Genomic DNA, 17,934 nt, shown 5'->3' with positions numbered 1-17,934 from the left:
CTGTATTGGGTTATGGACATATAAATGATGGAATCAAAACAATCACGGGGGCCCATGTGGCTCAGTCGGTTAAGCATCTGCCTTCGGCTCAGGTCATGATCTCAGGGTCCTGGGATTCAGCTCCACATCAGGGTCCCTGCTCAGCGGAAGGCCTGCTTCTCCCTCTCCCTCTGCCTGCCACTTTGCCTGCTGTGCTCTCTCTCTCTGTGTCAAATAAATAAAATCTTAAAAAAAAAAAAAAAGCAATCAGCAAGATTTGAGGAGATGATGGTGTCTGTGGATTAGATAACAGTATTGTATTAGTGTTCATTTCTTGATTTTAATGTTTATACTGTTTATTTCTCATTTAGAGAAATGTCCTTGTTAATAGGAAATTTCCACTGTAGTCTTAAGGGGTAATAGGAATATGCAATTAGCTCCCAAATAATTTGGAAAATAGAAGGAGGGATTATGATAAGTCAAATGTAGAATGTTGACTATGGGGGAATTTAGTTGAAGGATTATATGAAAGTTCTTTGGATGATTCTTAAAACTGTTATGTAAGTTTGAAGATATTTCAAAGTCAAAATTTCATGATAAAACCTGACAAACTGTCTCCCAAAGGGCTTGTACCATTTTATATTCCCACCAGTTTATGAGAGTTCTAGGTATATCCTTGTAGTAATTGGTATTGTCAGTCCTTTATATTTTAAACACTGTAATAGGTGTGTAGTAATAGTTCACTGGGTCTTAATTTACATTTTCCTAATGTTTAATGATGCTGAGCATCTTTTCATGTGCTTATTTGGCATTCATATATTTTTGGTCTATTCAAATCTTCTGCCTATTTAAAAAATTGAGTTATCTGTTTTCTTATCACTGAGTCTTGAGAATCCCTTATATATTATGGAAGTAAATCCTTTATCAGATGTATGATTTATAAAGATTGTCTCCCAGTCTGTGGCATGCCTTTTCATTCCCATAACAGTGTTTTGCAAAGAGCACAGTTCTTACTTTTTTTTAATCTCCTCTCCCCCCATGTATTGCTTACTTTTGAAGAAATTTAATTTCTCATTTTTTTCCTTCTATGAATCTGGATCATGTTTTGTTGTTATATCCAAAAAATTTTTGCCTAACCCAAAATCACAAAGATGTTCCTCTATGTTTTCTTCAAGACGTTCTATAATTTTAGGTTTTACATTAAGATTCTATCATTTAGTTTTAGTTTAAAAGTTAACTATATACCTACCATATGACACAGCTATTTCACTCTTAGGTATTTAATCCAGAATAATGAAACCACATGTATACAGATGTTCATGGCACCTTAATCCCCAAACTGGAAACAATCCAAAATGCTTATCAACAGGTGATGAAAAAATTGAAGTAAAAATAAATTGAGATATATCAATACAATGAAATACTATCCAGCAATAAAAAGAAATACACTAGCCCTGGAGTAATAAAATAGATGAATCTCAAAGTGATTATGCTGAAAGAAGCCAGACAAAAGAGTACATATTATATAAAATTCAAAGAATATAAACTTAATATATGTTTTATATAAAATTTATATAAAATTATAAAGAATACAAACTTAGTAATAGGAGATAAGTGATCAGCTGGGATAAGGAGAACAGATAGGCCAAGGGATAAGGAGAATAGATAGGTCAGGGGAAGGGATTCCAGAGGGAAAAAAAGAAACTCTTGGGGCTGACAAATATGGTCATTATTTTGATTGTGGTGATGGTTCATAGATGTATGCATATATCAAAATTTGTCAAACAGTACAATTTGAGTATATGCAATTTATTGTATGTCAATTATACCATAATAAGCTGTTAAAAGACAAAGGTTGTTTTGTTTTACAGTGGCTTTTTTTCTTTTCTTTTTTTTCAGCTGAAAGGTCTCACATTTATTACTGAACCAACCTACTGGTATAGAAGGCATAGTAACAGAGAAAATAATTTCCTTAATAAGACATCTATTGGCCAGGTAGGAAGGGTGATTCCATAGTGTTAGGAAAGGAACATGTGATCTCCATGAAGCTTAAATACGTGTGCCAATTATGTTTGCTATCTTATGATGTGCGATGCCTCATAGACCCAGCTCATTTCTTCTCCAGTGCCTCCTCTTGGAGTTGTACCTGATTTTATTACCAGTTTTCATCTGAATCCGCTGGGGAATGGGATGATTCTGCTTTTGTTTCTTGGCCAGGAATCACTCCATTCTGAAAGTCTTGTGAGGAGACATGGCAAGGAACAGTCAACCACACACAACTAGGATGATGGTGAAAAGGAGAGACCTACAGTGGCTTTTCTCACATCAAGATCCAAAGTCCACACATGGCATTTGATTCCTCTATTTCAAATAAAGGATCAGCCCAGCAGGCTTGGGATATACAAACTCTGTACTTTGCTAAGGAAAGACTGGCCATTAAGTGGCCCCTGGGAAATAACCTCTGAGACCTTGGAGCATCCAGCCTGATAAGAGTATCCTTGTATTAGGGGGTTTACAAAGAACTTTTCAAGATACTCCAAGCTCTTCTTATTCTCCAAGCCCTCTCTAAAACTTTAGATCAATTCCCCAAGTGTTGGGGAACTCCCCTATATACTCCCTGCTTCCCCAAAGTTCATCTCCTGATCCTACTCTTTACCCTCAACTTCCAAAGAAAAAAACTCCCAGATTGGCTGTTGTACCCTATATTTGAAAACCACAATCCCCTTTCCCTTCATTCCTGAAGATTATTTTCACCAGATGAGGAATTCTGGGTCAATAGTTCTTTTCTTTCTGTCTTCCCACTTCCTTCTGGTCCACATGGTTTCAATGAGAACAATGAGAAATCCGCCATCATTCACATTGTTTTTACCCTATAGGTAACGTGGTATTTCTCTTTGAAATTTTCCCCTCTTTGGCTACTTTTGAGATTTTTTTTTTGGCTGGGGGCGCGGTGTATGGGGTGGGGGGGTGGTCGTTAATGTCTCGAAGTTTGACTATGATTTGTCTTGGTGTGGATTTCATTGGATTTATCTTCTTTATAAGTCGCTAAGCTTTCTGAATCTCTAGATTTTTCCCAAATACAGGAATTTTTCAGCCATTATTTCTTTGAATACATTTTCTACTCTGCCTTTTTTCTCCTCTCCATTTAGGAGGTAAAGGCATTTATTTGTTCTTGCTGCTTCGTGGCCTGGCAGCCAGAAGCAGGAGAGATAATGTAACTCCTACTGTTCAAGAAAGTATGAAACAAAAACTGCTTGGGCAGCCCTGGTGGCACAGCGGTTTAGCGCCGCCTGCAGCCCAGGGCTTGATCCTGGAGACCCTGGATTGAGTCCCATGTCAGGTTCTCTGTATGATGCCTGCTTCTCCCTCTGCCTGTGTCTCTGCCTCTCTCTCTCTCTGTCTCTATGAATAAATAAATAAAATCTTAAAAAAAAACTGCTTATTTATTTTTAAAGATTTTATTTATTTCAGAGAGAGAGAGCGTACACAATCAGGGGAGAGGGAGAAGCAGATTCCCCACTGAGCAGGGAGCCTGAAGCAACCTGATCACAGGACCCCAGGATCATGACCTGAGCCAAAGGCAGGTGCTTAACAGACTGAGCCACCCAGACGTCCCATAAAAACTACTTTTTTTTTTAATAGACTTTATTTATTTATTCATGAGAGACAGACAGAGAAAGAGAGAGAAATAGAGAAAGAGAGGCAGAGACACAGGCAAAGGGGAGAAGCAGGCTCTATGCAGGGAGCCTGATGTGGGACTCAATCCCCGGACTCCAGGATCACTCTCTGGCTAAAGGCGGTGCTAAACCGCTGAGCCCTCTAGGGATCCCCAAAACTACTTTTTAAAAGAAAGATTTTATTTATTTACTTGAGAGAGGGAGAGAGAATGAGCATGGGGAGGGGCAGAGAGAAAGGGACAAGCAGGCTCCCCACTGAACAGGGAGCCCAACTCAGGGCTCAATTCCAGGACTCTGAGATCATGATCAGAGCTGAAGTCACTTACCCAACTGAGCCACCCAGGTGCCCCTGAAATTAAAATTACTTAGTGGCTTTTGCAGCACATTGTGGGTATTTGTGGGCATTTGCACATACCCAAATTAATCTTGTCCTTTAAATTCTGGAATAAGATTTTTTTTTTTTTTTTTTTTTTTTTAGTTCTGGAAAAAAAATAAAATAAAAAATAAAATGAAAAAATTCTGGAATAAGTATATGCTTTTGTTCCAAAGTTGTGCCATTAATTCCAAGTCAGACTGTGAGTCATAGTATCTTATTGTCATATCTCATCTTTTAGCAAAGAAGATTTTACTATCCTGATCATTTAATTCACCAGAATTGGTCCTAGGTAACTTTTAGTCTTTCAAAAAAAAATCAAATTTATTTTTAAAGGACATATTTGTTATTGATGTAGTTTTGGAATATAGGTGAGGTTAGGTGGAGTGAGGTCTGGAGCTGACAACCAAGAAAGAATTCTTGAGACATCTTTGGTTCAAAATGGTGGTTTTACTAAAGCATGGGGACAGTACCCATGGGCAGAAAAAACTGCTGCACTGGGATTGTAAGGGATAGCTAATGTACTTGGAAGTTGGGGGTAGGGGAAAAGGGAGATTTTAAGATTTTTTGTGTGCTAAGGAGGACCTACAAGATATTAGAGGCCTTGCCACTGTAGAGTTGTTTTTCCCTCTAATAAGCATTAACATTAAGATAAATGGGAGTTTCCTTCTGGAAGTTAGGTTATTGTTAAGAATGCTTTTTTTCTTGTAAATCACTAAGGCATTTTGTAAACTGAGGTAGACTCATGTCTAGAGGACTACAATCTCTATAAGTTAACTATTTTTTTTTAAGATTTTATTTATTTATTCATGAGAGATATACAGAGAGGCAGAGACACAGGCAGAGGGAGAAGCAGGCTCCCTGTGGGGAGCCCGATGTGGGACTTGATCCCAGGACCCTAGGATCAGGACCTGAGCAGAAGGCAGACACTCAACCACTGAGCTACCCAGGTGCCCCTAACTATTTGTTTTTCCTTTCCCTTGGTTTTTAGGGCAGCCAAGAGTGCCTGAGGAATGTCACACTCATCTCTCCTGGGGGGAGTGGTGTCATTTGTGGGGTGTCAGCTCGTGCTTTGTCCTCAGCTAGGCTTCTTTTCCCTTATTATGATCAGGGATATAGGAAAGAATGTACCAGCTTCTGAAGTCACAAAAAGCTGTTGGGATCACAAAAAGCTGTTGAGAAATCATAATACTCTTCAATAGCTAAACAGCTTCTCAAAGTGATTCCTTTAAAGAGGGTAATACTCAGGACGCCTAAGTGGCTCAGTGATTGAGCATCTGCCTTTGGCTCAGGTCGTGATCCGGTAGTCCTGGGATGGAGTCCCGCATCGGGTTCTCCATTGGGAGCCTGCTTCTCACTCTGCCTATGTCTCTGCATCTCTCTCTGTCTCTCATGAATAAATAAATAAAATCTTAAAAAAAAAAAAAAAAAAAAAGATGGTAATACTCAAGGGTATTTTCATTTTGGCATATTTTCTGTTAAAAAACTAGTAAGGGGGATCCCTGAGGGGGGATCCCTGGTTGGCTCAGCAGTTTGGTGCCTGCCTTTGGCCCAGGGCATGATCCTGGAGTCCCGGGATCGAGTCCCATGTGGGGCTCCCTGTGTGGAGCCTGCTTCTCCCTCTGCCTGTCTCTCTCTCTCTCTCTCTCTCTCATGAATAAATAACAATCTTTAAAAAAAAAAAAGGGGGCGGGGGATCCCTGGGTAGCTCAGCGGTTTAGCCCCTGCCTTTGGCCCAGGGCGTGATCCTGGAATCCCGGTATCGAGTCCCGCGTCGGGCTCCCGGCATGGAGCCTGCTTCTCCCTCCTCCTGTGTCTCTGCCTCTCTCTCTCTCTCTCTCTCTCTCTCTCTCTGTCTATCATTAATAAATAAATAAATAAATAAATCGTAAAAAACAAACAAACAAACAAACAAAAAAAAAACAACTAGTAAGGTTGTTTTATGACCACTGTGTTTATGTGCTTGTGTGTGAGACTATTGAGGCTACCTGGGGGAGGGGAGTATTAAACCTTGCACCTCCCAGATATTCTTGATGAATTTAATAACAATTTATAGGTGCAAAGACTTACTAATTGGGAAACCAAATTAGGTGATATATTCATAGATTCATATCAGTAGGAAACCATTTCCCAATCTACATATTGAGATAATTTGGAATACATGGGAAGACTGTGTTAATATCTTTTAAACAGATTATTGCTTTGATGGTAAGTTAGCATACTAAAAACCAAGAACCACAAAGTAAACATATTGAGCCCAATAATGTAAAGCTAAATTCTGGACTTCTATTTTTTTTTTTAAGATTTTATTTATTTATTCATGAGAGACACACAGAGAGAGAGAGAAGCAGAGACAGAGGCAGAGGGAGAAGCAGGCTCTCTGTGTGGAGCCTGATGTAGGACTCAATCCCAGGACCCCAGGATCATGACCTGAGCTGAAGGCCGACATTCAATCACTGAGCCACCCAGGTGCCTCTAAATTCCGGACTTCTAAATCTTAAAGTAAAATTTTCCAAAAGCCACATTGTCCTTTGCTAATTGCAAATTAAGCAGTTCTTATATTTTTTTGAAATACACTTGTTAGGCAGAATTTTACTTAAATATACAAAGAGGGCAGCCTGGGTGGCTCAGCGGTTTAAGTGCCTGCCTTCTGCCCAGGGCATGATCCTGGAGTCCTGGGATCGAGTCCCCACGTTGGGCTCCCTGCATGGAGCCTGCTTCTCCCTCTGTCTATGTCTCTGCCTCTTTCTGTGTTTCTCATGAATAAATAAATAAATTCTTTATATATATGTGTGTGTGTGTGTGTGTGTGTGTGTGTGTGTGTGTGGAGAGAGAGAGAGAGAATTCTTTTTTGAAAGGTAAAGCTTTTCCCCCTTTGATATTTGTTTTCTTTAAGTGTAAACAGAAATGGATCTTATATAGTTACCTTTCATCTATTTCCTACATTGTGCCAGATACTGTTAGAGGTTTTCTTTCTTTTTTTCTTTTTTCTTTTTTTTAAGATTTTATTTATTTATTTGAGCAGGGAGGGGCAGAGTGAGAGGGATAAGCAGACTCTGGTGCTCAGCGAGCCCTGCACAGGGCTGGATCCTCCAACCCTGGGATTATGACCTGAGCGGAAGGCAGACACTTAGCCAACTGAACCACCCAAGTGCCCCACTGTTAGAGGTTTTCATTACTTAAGTAATTTATTGTCCTCAAAATAATCTTACAAAATAGGCATTTTTAAAAAGTTAATCTCTACACCTAATATGTTGGGCCTGAATTTATGACAGAGATCAAGAGCCACATGTTCTATCAACTGAGCCAGCCAGATGCCCCCCAAATAGGCATTTTTATCCCCGTTTGGCAGAAGAGGAAACAACTTAGAGAGGTCATGTAACTGTCCACCGTCCCAAAGAGAAATTGTGGAGCAAGCATTCAAACCCAGGTTCAACTGACTCCAACATTAATGCTGTCCTCTTGCCCCTGCTATACTAGAATCTTTTATCTTCAGGGAGTTGGTAGGTTTGCCAACATAAAGAGACACTCTGGTTTCCAGGGAATAAGAAATAGGTTATCGATTATAGTAAGCTTAAGTACTCTCCAAAAAAGCCATTTAAATTACATAAATTTATCAGAGGCCAGTATATTTTTGGAGATGAAAAAAACCAATTGTTCAATTCAAAGATACCCAGAGGTTTTATTATCGGCCACCATTTTATTTCACTAGGATCTAGGATATTCTTATTGCCACTACCAATATACATAAAGATTTTTAAAGTCTTGACTCGGGGTGCCTGGGTGGCTCAGTAGGTTAAGTGTCTGCCTTCAGCTCAGGGTCATGATCCTAGGGCTCCTTGCTCAGCGGGGAGTCTGCTTCTCCCTCTCCTTCTGCTGGCTGCTTCCCCTGCTTTTGTTCTGTCAAATAAATAAATAAAATGTTAAAAAAAAAATCTTGACTCAATACCTTCCATTCCCCAGAAATAAAATAAAGTCTGTGTTTTTGTTTTTGTTTTTTAAATATGGGGTGCTTCACGAATTTGTGTGTCATCCTTGTGCAGGAGCCCTGCTAATCTTTTCTGTATCAGTCCAATTTTAGTGTATGTGCTGCCGAATCAAGCAGAAGTCTGTGCTTTCTTAAATACACAGGCCCCAGTTTTCATAATTATATCTGGCAGGATAGTCTCATTTATGCTGTGATAATGAGCAGCTCCAAAAATCTTGGTTGTTTAGTACAATCGAGGTTTATTTCTTGCTCATACAAAATTTGTTGTAGGTCTGGGTGGCTCACCAGGATTTCCCTCCCTTCCCTCTTCCTACCCAGTCTTCTATGGTGACGCAGAAACACAGTCTACTTCAGAGCCCATGTTTTAGCTCTTCCAGTTCAACCCAAGGCACCTTCCCTATGGCACTGACAGGGCAGCAGAGACTTGAGAATTGCAAACAGCTTTACACTGCCACAGCCCAGAAATGATTTGTCACTTTTGCCCACATATTGTTAGTCATAATAGTCACATGACCCTGCCCACTTGCAAGGGCAGCAGAGAAAAATAGTCTGTGTATTTGGAAAAAGAGAACAAGATTTTGTTGAATGCTAATAATACACATAATAAATCTTCATTATTGGGATCCCTGGGTGGCGCAGCAGTTTGGTGCCTGCCTTTGGCCCAAGGCGCGATCCTGGAGACCCGGGATCAAATCCCACGTCGGGCTCCCGGTGCATGGAGCCTGCTTCTCCCTCTGCCAATGTCTCTGCCTCTCTCTCTCTCTCTCTCTCTCTCTGTGACTATCATAAATAAATTAAAAAATAAAAAAAAAAAATCTGCATTATTGGTGTCTTATATAGGCCTAGATATAACCATTTGGAAATAGAACCACTTGTTTCAGATAGGTAGCCAGGGACCATAAGGACCCATCTTCCCTCAACATGCTGCTGCTTGGGCTTACCAACGCAAAATACTCAAGAGGCCACACAGACACATGTGAGGGTGTGGTGTAGGGGACAGGAAGAAGGAGGAGGCCCTCAATGAAGAAGGGAAAGAAGGGAGAAATAAACACCACAGGCTTCCTCTTCACTTCCCCTTACCTTCGGCTTTGCAATTATCCTAAATCCTATTCCATTTCTTCTTCTCCCTACCCAAGTCCCCTCCTGCTCTTTAATAAATGCCCAAGAAAGTTGGAATCTGGGACTCCTTTTGAACATAAGATGAATCCTATTATAGTCTATAAATATTGAAAGACTTGCTATTAGTACCTATATGCAAATTTTGTCTGTCACTATACCACAGCAGTATAAGAGAAAAACACAGAGAAGATAATAGGCTCTTAAAAATTACCTATTACCTTTTTGTTTTAGTCAGAATTTAATTGGATGAGACCTGCCCACGGCAAGAAAGGGAATCTTCTTTACTCTGTCTTCAGATTCAAATGTTAATCTCATCCAAAAATACCTTCGTAGAAAAACCCGAATGGTATTTGCCCAAATATCTGAGCAACCCAAGTGGCTTAGTCAAGTTGACACGTTAAATTAAATATCATATCGATTTTCCCATGGTTACAATAAGCAAAATCCCTAAGCAAATCCTAGTTGGTATATGATTAAGACCAGGTGATTGGAGAAAGCTTTGAGAATCTGTTCTATTCCACACTACTGTATTCCTACCTTCCCAGCACAAAGGTTTTAACAGTTGTTAAATGGGTGAATTACTGGCTTAAGAAGAGTAGCTCTTATAAACACTGTGGAGACTGAAGGAGGTAGACCTAAAGACTAAGTAGGACCTTGCTGGGGTTCCTTAATCCCCAGAGCCTCTCACTCCTTTGTCTTCCACTCTGAGAACTCTATCATCATGTTTATTATTTCAATAGGAAAATGGCCCCTGAGTGCTAAAAAAATGATTTAAATAGTTTGGGAACACCGGTGTTTTTATTTTTTTATTTTTTAATTTTTTTTCCTTTAAAGATTTTATTTATTTATCCATGAGATACACAGAGAGAGGGAGAGAGAAGCAGAGACACAGGCAGAGGGAGAAGCAGACTCCATGCAGGGAGCCTGATGCAGGACTTGATCCTGGGACTTCAAAATCACGCCCTGGGCCAAAGTCAGGCCCTAAACCGCTGAGCCACCCAGGGATCCCCAAGAACACAGGTGTTTTTAAATTGGGAGAATGCCTTCTTATACAATTCATGACGGGAGAGGAATCTTACATGTAACAGCATTTTCTAAGAGCCAGAGGTTACTTAATTTCTACTCCATTTCCCATTGAGAAAGGGAAATTGAAGGACCCTATAAAAGATTGGATTTGTTTTTTTGGCTATCTCTACTCTTTTCTTTTCTTTTTTGTTTTAGATTTATTTATTAGAGAGAGAGAGAGAGAGACCGACCATGAGGGGGAGGGTAGAGAGTGAGAGGGAGAATTCTAATCAGCCTCACATAACACGGTGCCTGAGCTGAAAGCAAGAGTCAGACATCCAACAGACTGCACCACCCAAGTGCCCCTTGCTGCCTCTATTCTTGCTAGGACCTGCACCCCACCTCACACATGCCTTACTGTATGTCCTCCTTGTAAAGGTCAAGGAGTTAAGGATTACTTTGGAGTCTTCCCGCACAATAGACAGCATCTAAGGTGACTGGGTGAGGTCATCTTCAAAGTTTTCCAAGTTCACTGACTCTCCACACCTTGATGCCAAGACCCCTAGCTCCATGGCATAAGCGACTTATGGAAGACACTTGAGCACTCGTCTTTGTTTTACCCAGTGCCTGCATGGCTGGGAGAATACATACAGCAGAACATTATCCTTAATTAAAAAAAAGAAAAAAAAAAAAAAAGACCTCAAGCAAAGATAGGAGTCTCTCTCCTTTCTTTTCTGAGTCTCCAGAAATTCGATCTGATCTTCTCTCTATATATACATAAATCTTCAACAAACTCTGCTCTCACTTCCTCTCCGCTCGTGTTTGATTTCCATCCTTCAGGAAACCTGGCTGGTCCTGCAGTACACCCTCTGGGTCCTCAGACTGAGCCAGCCTGCATCATCACTACCTGATTGTACTGTAGTTCTACAAATTTAGGGGTAAAAATGAGCTAGCACATAAATGTGGCTACCACCTGCCTTCAGCTATGGCTGTGTACCTGATTATTAATATTAACCAGCTCATAAACACATTTAACACCTGTACATAGTAAGTAATTGGAGCAGACTCCAATTAATTTGTTTTTTTGTTTGTTTTGCCTCCTCAGGTTCAATTCCAGAAAAAAAAAACAAAATCTAAAATGGGACCTCTTGAAGATTTTTTTCTTTTGGACAAAAGTAAAATAGGCATTATAGCATATTATATTTTTCTTAAATGACTATAACATCTCTCATCCCACATGCTCTTCTTACAATATAACTGATACTTTTCCCATTAAGTATAGTCTGTGTCCTTTCTCCATAAATGTGGTTTTTTTTAAAATTTTTTTTACTGTTTCAACAAATAGTTGAAATGATGCTTTGTGACTTCTGAGAATTAGGCAATTTCTGCATTTGAAAGAGGAACTACCCTCGTGTTGACTTCAAACTTTCTAAATGAGTTATCTTTTCTAGCTTATTTCTTAACTCAGGCAAAAGACCCTAAGGGCAGAGCATCCAATAGGATCTACCCTGAGCCAGCATGACCTCGTCTGTGATTGATTTTAAGACAACGATTGACCTGAACTCCACTGTCCACCTGCAGCACAAACATAATGTTCACCTCACTGAAATAAATTCCATTTTTGTTTCATCACCATTCATTTCTCTGCCTTCGGATTTGGTCTGTGGCCAAGTGGCCAAACCTGGTTTGTTCGGGATCCCTGGAGCCAGGTGCTCTTGTACCCCACCACCCCAGCTACACCTTGTCCTCTTGGAATTCTCTTGGAGTGCTCACTTTGGGAACATAGCTGCCAGTGAGGAAGCCAAGTGGCCACATGGAGGGACCACCTATAGGTATTCCAGCTCAGTTCCAGCTGAAGTTCAAACAGCTAGTAGCATTAACTGCCAGATATGTGAAAGAGCAAGCCTTCAGATTTCAGACTCTGGACTTGATTTTTGAGCTGCCCCAGCTGATGTCATGTGGTGCAGACAAGGTGTCCCATTTATCCTTTTTTTTTCCCCTAAAGACTTATTTATTTATTCATGAGAGACACACAGGGAGAGACAGAGACATAGGCAGAAGGAGAAGCAGGCTCCATGCAGGGTGCTCAATGTGGGACTGGATCCTGGGACTCCAGCATCATGCTGTGAGCCAAAGGCAGACGTTTAACCATTGAGCCATCCAGGCATCCCTGTCCCATTGATGTTTGACCAAATTGCGTATCTGTGAGCAAATTAAATGATAGCTGTTGTTTAGGCCACTAAGTTTGCAATGCCTAGATAAGAATAAATAACACTACCATAGACACTTAACATATATTTAAATCATATCTGATCTCATATCAATCTTAAATTCTCCTGTACTCGGTGAAAACTTCACATAGCACACAGACATAAGAGCCATGCTACTCTCTTCCTGTCCTTGGTCTTATATTTTCACGATGCAATCTATCCTCAAGTCTGGGAATCATAGTGACCTCAGCAGATTCTTTTTTTTTTATTTTCTTAAAAGATTTTATTTATTCATGAGAGACAGAGAGAGACAGAGAGAGAGAGAGAGAGGCAGAGACTTAGGCAGGGGGAGAAGCAGGCTCCACGCAGGGAGCCTGACGTGGGACTCGATCCTGGGTCTCCAGGATCAGGCCTTGGGCTGACAGCAGCGCTAAACCGCTGAGCCAGCCAGGCTGCCCAGATTTTTTTTTAAAGATTTTGTTTTTAAGTCATCTCTATGATGTAGTTTTGGAATGTTGGTGAGGTCCAGAGCCAAAGGCCAAGAAGGAATTCTTGAGATGTCTTTGGTGCAAAAAGGTGATTTTATTAAAGCAGAAGTGCAGGATCCACGGGCAGAAAGAGTTACTGCACTGGGGCTATGAAGAATGGCTGATTATATACTTGGATGTTAGGGGAGGTAAGGAAAAAGGAAGGTGTCCAAAAGGACTTTCATATGCTAAAGACTCTCAGGTTATTGGACGCCTGGCTATTGTCAAGCTGTTGGTTTTTCCTCTAGCAAAGTATTAACATTAAGACGGGAGTTTCCTGGAGGAATGTCACACTTATTCCACCAGAGAATTAGGAGTGGGGGTGGTTGTTGGGTGTCAGCTTGTGCTTTGTCCTCAGTTTACCTTCTTCTACCTCATCATCTATACCCAACGTTAGGCTCCAATTTACAACGTCAAGTTGTAATGCTTGCTCCACGTGCTCCATCGATTGAGACAGCCAGGTGTCCCAAGCTAGCTCCTTTTTCTTTTTTTTTTTTTTTAAGATTATTTATTTTTTAGAGAGAGAGGAGCAGAGAGAGAGGAACAAGCAGGCTCCTCGCTGAGTGCAGAGCCCAACCTCAGGATCCTGAGATCATGACCTGAGCTGCAACTGAGAGTTGCATGCTCGATCAACTGAGCCACTCAGGCACCCTTCAAGTTAATTCCTGACTCAACTAATCCTATACACTAACACTGTCATCAGGTAGATTCCAAGACCTCACCTTTACTGCTCACCTGCTTGTACCCACCAGCCTTGTCCTACAGTTTTCAAGTTCTTCCCAAGTTACCTCTTAACTCAGGCAAGACTCTACGTGCATAGCATCCTGTGATGAAAACCAAAACTATCCCTCAAGCAATAAAGTTTGAGTTTGAGCTTAACCGTTGACTCATTCCTGTGCAAATGCACCATGATAGGATCCACAGAGTGACCAACACTGGGTTAATACTAACCCAGTGAGGAGCAGAAGCCTTGTTACATAACATACAAAGTATGCATAGGTGTGTTTACTTAAAGTGCTTGCGAGATCTTATACCCACTGCTCTCATCTAAATATTCATCATAACCCTAGATAAAAGGAACCATTCTTCCTTGCTCCAGGAGTCCTGGCTTTGGAAGTTAGTTATTCCCCATGATTTCCTAATTTGCTGCAAATACGTTTCCGTTGTGTGGCAACTCACTTGGTGTAGTTCCTATCTGTGACTCACCAAGGAGCTAACTCAGGTTAGTTATAGTATCAATTTAGGGGCTGTAGAAAATTTACCGGTATCTTCTCAGAATTAAAAAAATGAGAGTTTTCTTGCTTTTTCTTTTTTCTTCCTTCAAAGATTTTATTTATTTATTCATGAGAGACACACACAGAGAGAGGCAGAAACATAAGCAGAGGGAGGAGTAGGCTCCATGTAGGGAGCTCGATTTGGAAGTCCCGGGACTCCAGGATCATGCTCTGAGCCAAAGGCAGACGCTCAACCACTGAGCAACCCAGGTGCTCCAAGTTTTCTTGCTTCATTGAAATCTTTCCATCTACAAAAGTGACTCTATCCTACATCTTTATCCCAACTCTTAGCAGTTTTGAATAGAGAGTGACAGGTAAAGATGTATTTTTACAACTGCTACTAAACAACTCATTTACACATTCTTCCTTACCCTTTCCTAAAGGAATGTGCTGGATGTTGCTGAATGACTATTACATTTTGTCTTGTAATGATTATAGTGCAAGGGGGCTTGAAGAACAACATGTTTGGACTCTAAGAACGAATTTTAATACTCAATACTGGAAACGGCTTTAAAAAAATTCAATTGATCAGTAATTTTAATGTGGGAAACAAAGGCAAAAAGAAATGTAGATAAACATTAAATGTCCTTATAACCTGCAGCCCATTGACAAATCCTTGAGGCAGGAGAGTATAACATTCCTTATTTTTTTTTTTTTAAGATTTTATTTATCTATTCATGAGAGACACAGAGAGAAAGAGAGGCAGAGACACAGGCAGAAGGAGAAGCAGGTTCCATGCAGGGAGCTCGACATGGGACTCGATCCCAGGTCTCCAGGATCACACTTCAGGCTGCAGGTGGCGCTAAGCCGCTGCGCCACCGGCCCGCCCAAGTATAACATTCCTTAACGCTGATGGCAAGCTAAAGAGAAAAGCAACTTTGGTTTGACTGTAGCAAGGCCTTTGTATTGTGTGAGTCTTCTTTAGCGTAAGAAAATCCTTTTGGAACTTCCGTTTACTTCCCCCCACCACAAAGTACTAGATGAGTCGCTCCTCATAATCTGGGGCCAGCAGCCCACAGGTCCTGTTTCCATGCTTTAGCAAAACCACCTTTTTGCACCAAAGACCTCTTAAAAATTCTTTCTTGGCCGTGGGCTCTGGATCCCAACATCACCAACATTCCAAAACTACATTTGTGCCTCTCCTCTTTTTAAGGCCTCTGAAATGTTTAAAGTAACTGCTTACATGGACGATTATTACCTGCAGATATTATGAGAACCCAATCATGTGCAAGCCACGGAGGACTTTTTTGGTCTTTAAAAAAACTTCATGTCTTGTACAGTGAAATGAAGCAGGATCAGCCTTGTGATCATCAAGAAGTTCGGTAATTATTTTTTTTCTATTTTTATTTTTCTTTAAGATTTATTTATTCATGATAGACATAGAGAGAGAGAGAGAGGCAGAGACACAGGAGGAGGGATAAGCAGGCCCATGCCGGGAGCCCGACGTGGGACTCGATCCCGGGACTCCAGGACCGCGCCCTGGGCCAAAGGCGACGCGAAACCGCTGAGCCACCCAGGGATCCCCGGTAATTATTTTTTAAAGTAATCTCCGCAACCAGCTGAAACTGACAACCCCAAGATCCAAGAGTTCCATGCTTTGCTGACTGAGGCAGCCAGGAGCCCCAAGAAATTCTGTGATTCTAATCAATAAAGTCAGTAATTTGGGACCTAATGCTATCAGTCGGTATGTTAATGCTCTCTCTCAAGTCCTTCCCCAATTAGAAGAAACCAGTTTCCAAAGTTTCAAAACAGCAAATCTTTAGTCATCTTTTCCTATCTTGTTTCTCCTTTTCTCCAGAAGTACACATTCACTCGGCTTTACTACTCAGCTACTCTTACCATTTCTTTCTTTCTTTCTTTTTTCTAAGATTTATTTATTCATGAGAGATACAGAGAGGGGGGCAGAGACATGCAGAGGGAGAAGCAGGCTCCGTGCAGGGGCCCCACGTGGGTCTCGATCCAGAATCCCGGGATCACGACCTGAGCCGAAGGCAGACGCTCAACCGCTGAGCCACCCAGGAGTCCCACTTTTACCATTTCTTGGTCACTTGGTTATCCCAGCTTCCCGACTTTTTGCACCGTGTCGCAGGAAGTAGTAGCTCCCTCTCCAACTATTCTTTCCTTGGATTCCACCAGACTTGGGCTATACTGTATACCTTTATAGATAGGAGACTCCTGGAGCACCTGGTGGCTCGGTGGGTCAAACATCGGCCTTCAGCTCAGGTCACGATCCCGGGGTCCTGGGATGGAGTCCCGCCCCCGGCTCCCTGCTCAGCGGGGAGTCCGCTTCTCCCTCTACCTGCCGCTTCCTCTTTATCAAACACGTAAAATCTTAAAAAAAAAAAAAAAAAAGATACTCCGTAAAAACATCCAGGGAACCATGCACCAGCGTCGTCAATGTTATCTTTCATCTTCAGCTACACCCAAGGCGTCACTGAGCAGCCTAGGACTGGGAGCCCCGCCGCAGGTGACAGCGCAGTGGAATTACAAGCCTTTCAGGCAGCCTCTCTCCGCTGAAGAAATAAGGGGCAGTAACCACAGGAACAAATAAAGTGAAACCCAGGAAGCACCTCGCACACATCCAGCGCCGCCAAACCAGGATCCTCGGCGCCTCCCACGCTCCAGCCGAGAAAGGCACGCCCAGAAGGGCCAAAATGGCGCCCTCCCCGCGGCCCCCTCGGCGTGAGGGGCGGAGCCGCGCGCGTCACGTGACCGCCCCCCCTCCGCGGGCAGCGCGCCCTCCCCTGCCCCTGGAGCGCGCCGGGAGTCCGCCGGTGCGCAGACCGTGCCCTGCCCCTCCGGGGGCGTCCTCCCCTGTCCCCGCGCGGCCGCCAGCGTCGCTCCCGCCGGCCAAGGCGGGAGCAGGGCCAGGAAAGCGGGCGCTTGGCCGTGCAGAGGCGAGGGGGCTGCAGAACGGGGTCCCTGCCGCTGACCCCGGGGCGGGAGGTCGGAGCCCGGGACGAGGGGCTGGGCGGGAGTAGACGGCGGCGGCGGCGTCCTGGGGGACGGCCGGGCGCAGAGGGCGAGGCTGTTCCGACCAGGTGTGGGTGCCGTCGGGGACGCCGGGGTCCCCTCGGAGCCCCGGTCGCTTGGCTCGCGCATTTCACCGGCTTCGCAGCGCCCTCCAGCCCCTCGAAGCAAGCACGGGATTGGCCAGCGGCCTCGGCCAGATGTCCCCCTCCTTCTGAGGCGAGGGGTGGCAGGAGGAGAGGCTGAGGGCGGCGGGAGCGGGGCGCGCCCTCCGCGACTGTCCGGTGCCTCCGGCGTTTCCATCGCTGCGGAGTGGGCTTGGCGGCGCTGACTAGCCGGGAGGAGGGTCGGGCGCGGCGCGGCGGCTCAGCCCGTGCAGCCTCCATGGGGCTGCTGACGGGGACCCGGGTGGCAGCCGGCCCGGGGCGCAGCCTCGCGCCCCTCGCTCCTCGCCGGCTAGGCGCGGGGGCAGGCGATGTGGAGACGTGAGGGGACCCGCGGTGCCCCGGCTTCTCCCGGACTCCAGCCGGCGCCCGCGCGTTCCGCCGCAGCCGGCGCGGGAGCGACCCAGGCGGGCTCGGCGGTGGGCGGGCGACGAGGAGCCGGAACCCCTGCCTCGCCATGGGGCACAACGGCAGCTGGGTCTCCCGGATCGCCAGCGAGCCGCGCAACGCGTCGGGCGCCGAGGCTGCGGGCGCCAACCGCAGCGCGCTCGGGGAGTCCGGCGAGGCGCAGCTGTACCGCCAGTTCACCACCGCCGTGCAGGTCGTCATCTTCGTAGGCTCGCTGCTCGGTAAGCCGCCCGAGGGGGC

General features: G+C 43.7%; 1 protein-coding gene, 1 long non-coding RNA gene and 1 other non-coding gene across 3 annotated transcripts in view; 1 reads left to right on the top strand and 2 right to left on the bottom strand.

Annotated features, from left to right (window-relative positions):
* Positions 1 to 15: 15 nt before the first annotated feature.
* Positions 16 to 16,873, bottom strand: LOC144302993 (uncharacterized). The gene is made up of 3 exons (XR_013370043.1): positions 16,723 to 16,873; positions 8,332 to 16,483; positions 16 to 7,929 (listed from the first exon to the last, which is right to left on the bottom strand). It is a non-coding gene; the product is annotated as an uncharacterized LOC144302993 (long non-coding RNA).
* LOC144303685 (U6 spliceosomal RNA) lies at positions 8,028 to 8,134 on the bottom strand. The gene has a single exon (XR_013370665.1). It is a non-coding gene; the product is annotated as a U6 spliceosomal RNA (small nuclear RNA).
* A 19-nt stretch (positions 16,874 to 16,892) lies between the features above and the next one.
* Positions 16,893 to 17,934, top strand: part of GPR176 (G protein-coupled receptor 176) — a 132,660-nt gene continuing 131,618 nt past the window's right edge. Inside the window, exon 1 of the mRNA XM_077880582.1 lies at positions 16,893 to 17,915. Coding sequence (XP_077736708.1) covers positions 17,744 to 17,915 — 172 coding nt within the window. The 5' untranslated portion in view covers positions 16,893 to 17,743. The remainder of the gene's footprint in view (positions 17,916 to 17,934) is intronic.

Source organism: Canis aureus, chromosome 32 (assembly GCF_053574225.1).
Source record: "Canis aureus isolate CA01 chromosome 32, VMU_Caureus_v.1.0, whole genome shotgun sequence".
NCBI lineage: Eukaryota > Metazoa > Chordata > Mammalia > Carnivora > Canidae > Canis > Canis aureus.
This window is presented reverse-complemented; position numbering and strand designations above follow the sequence as displayed.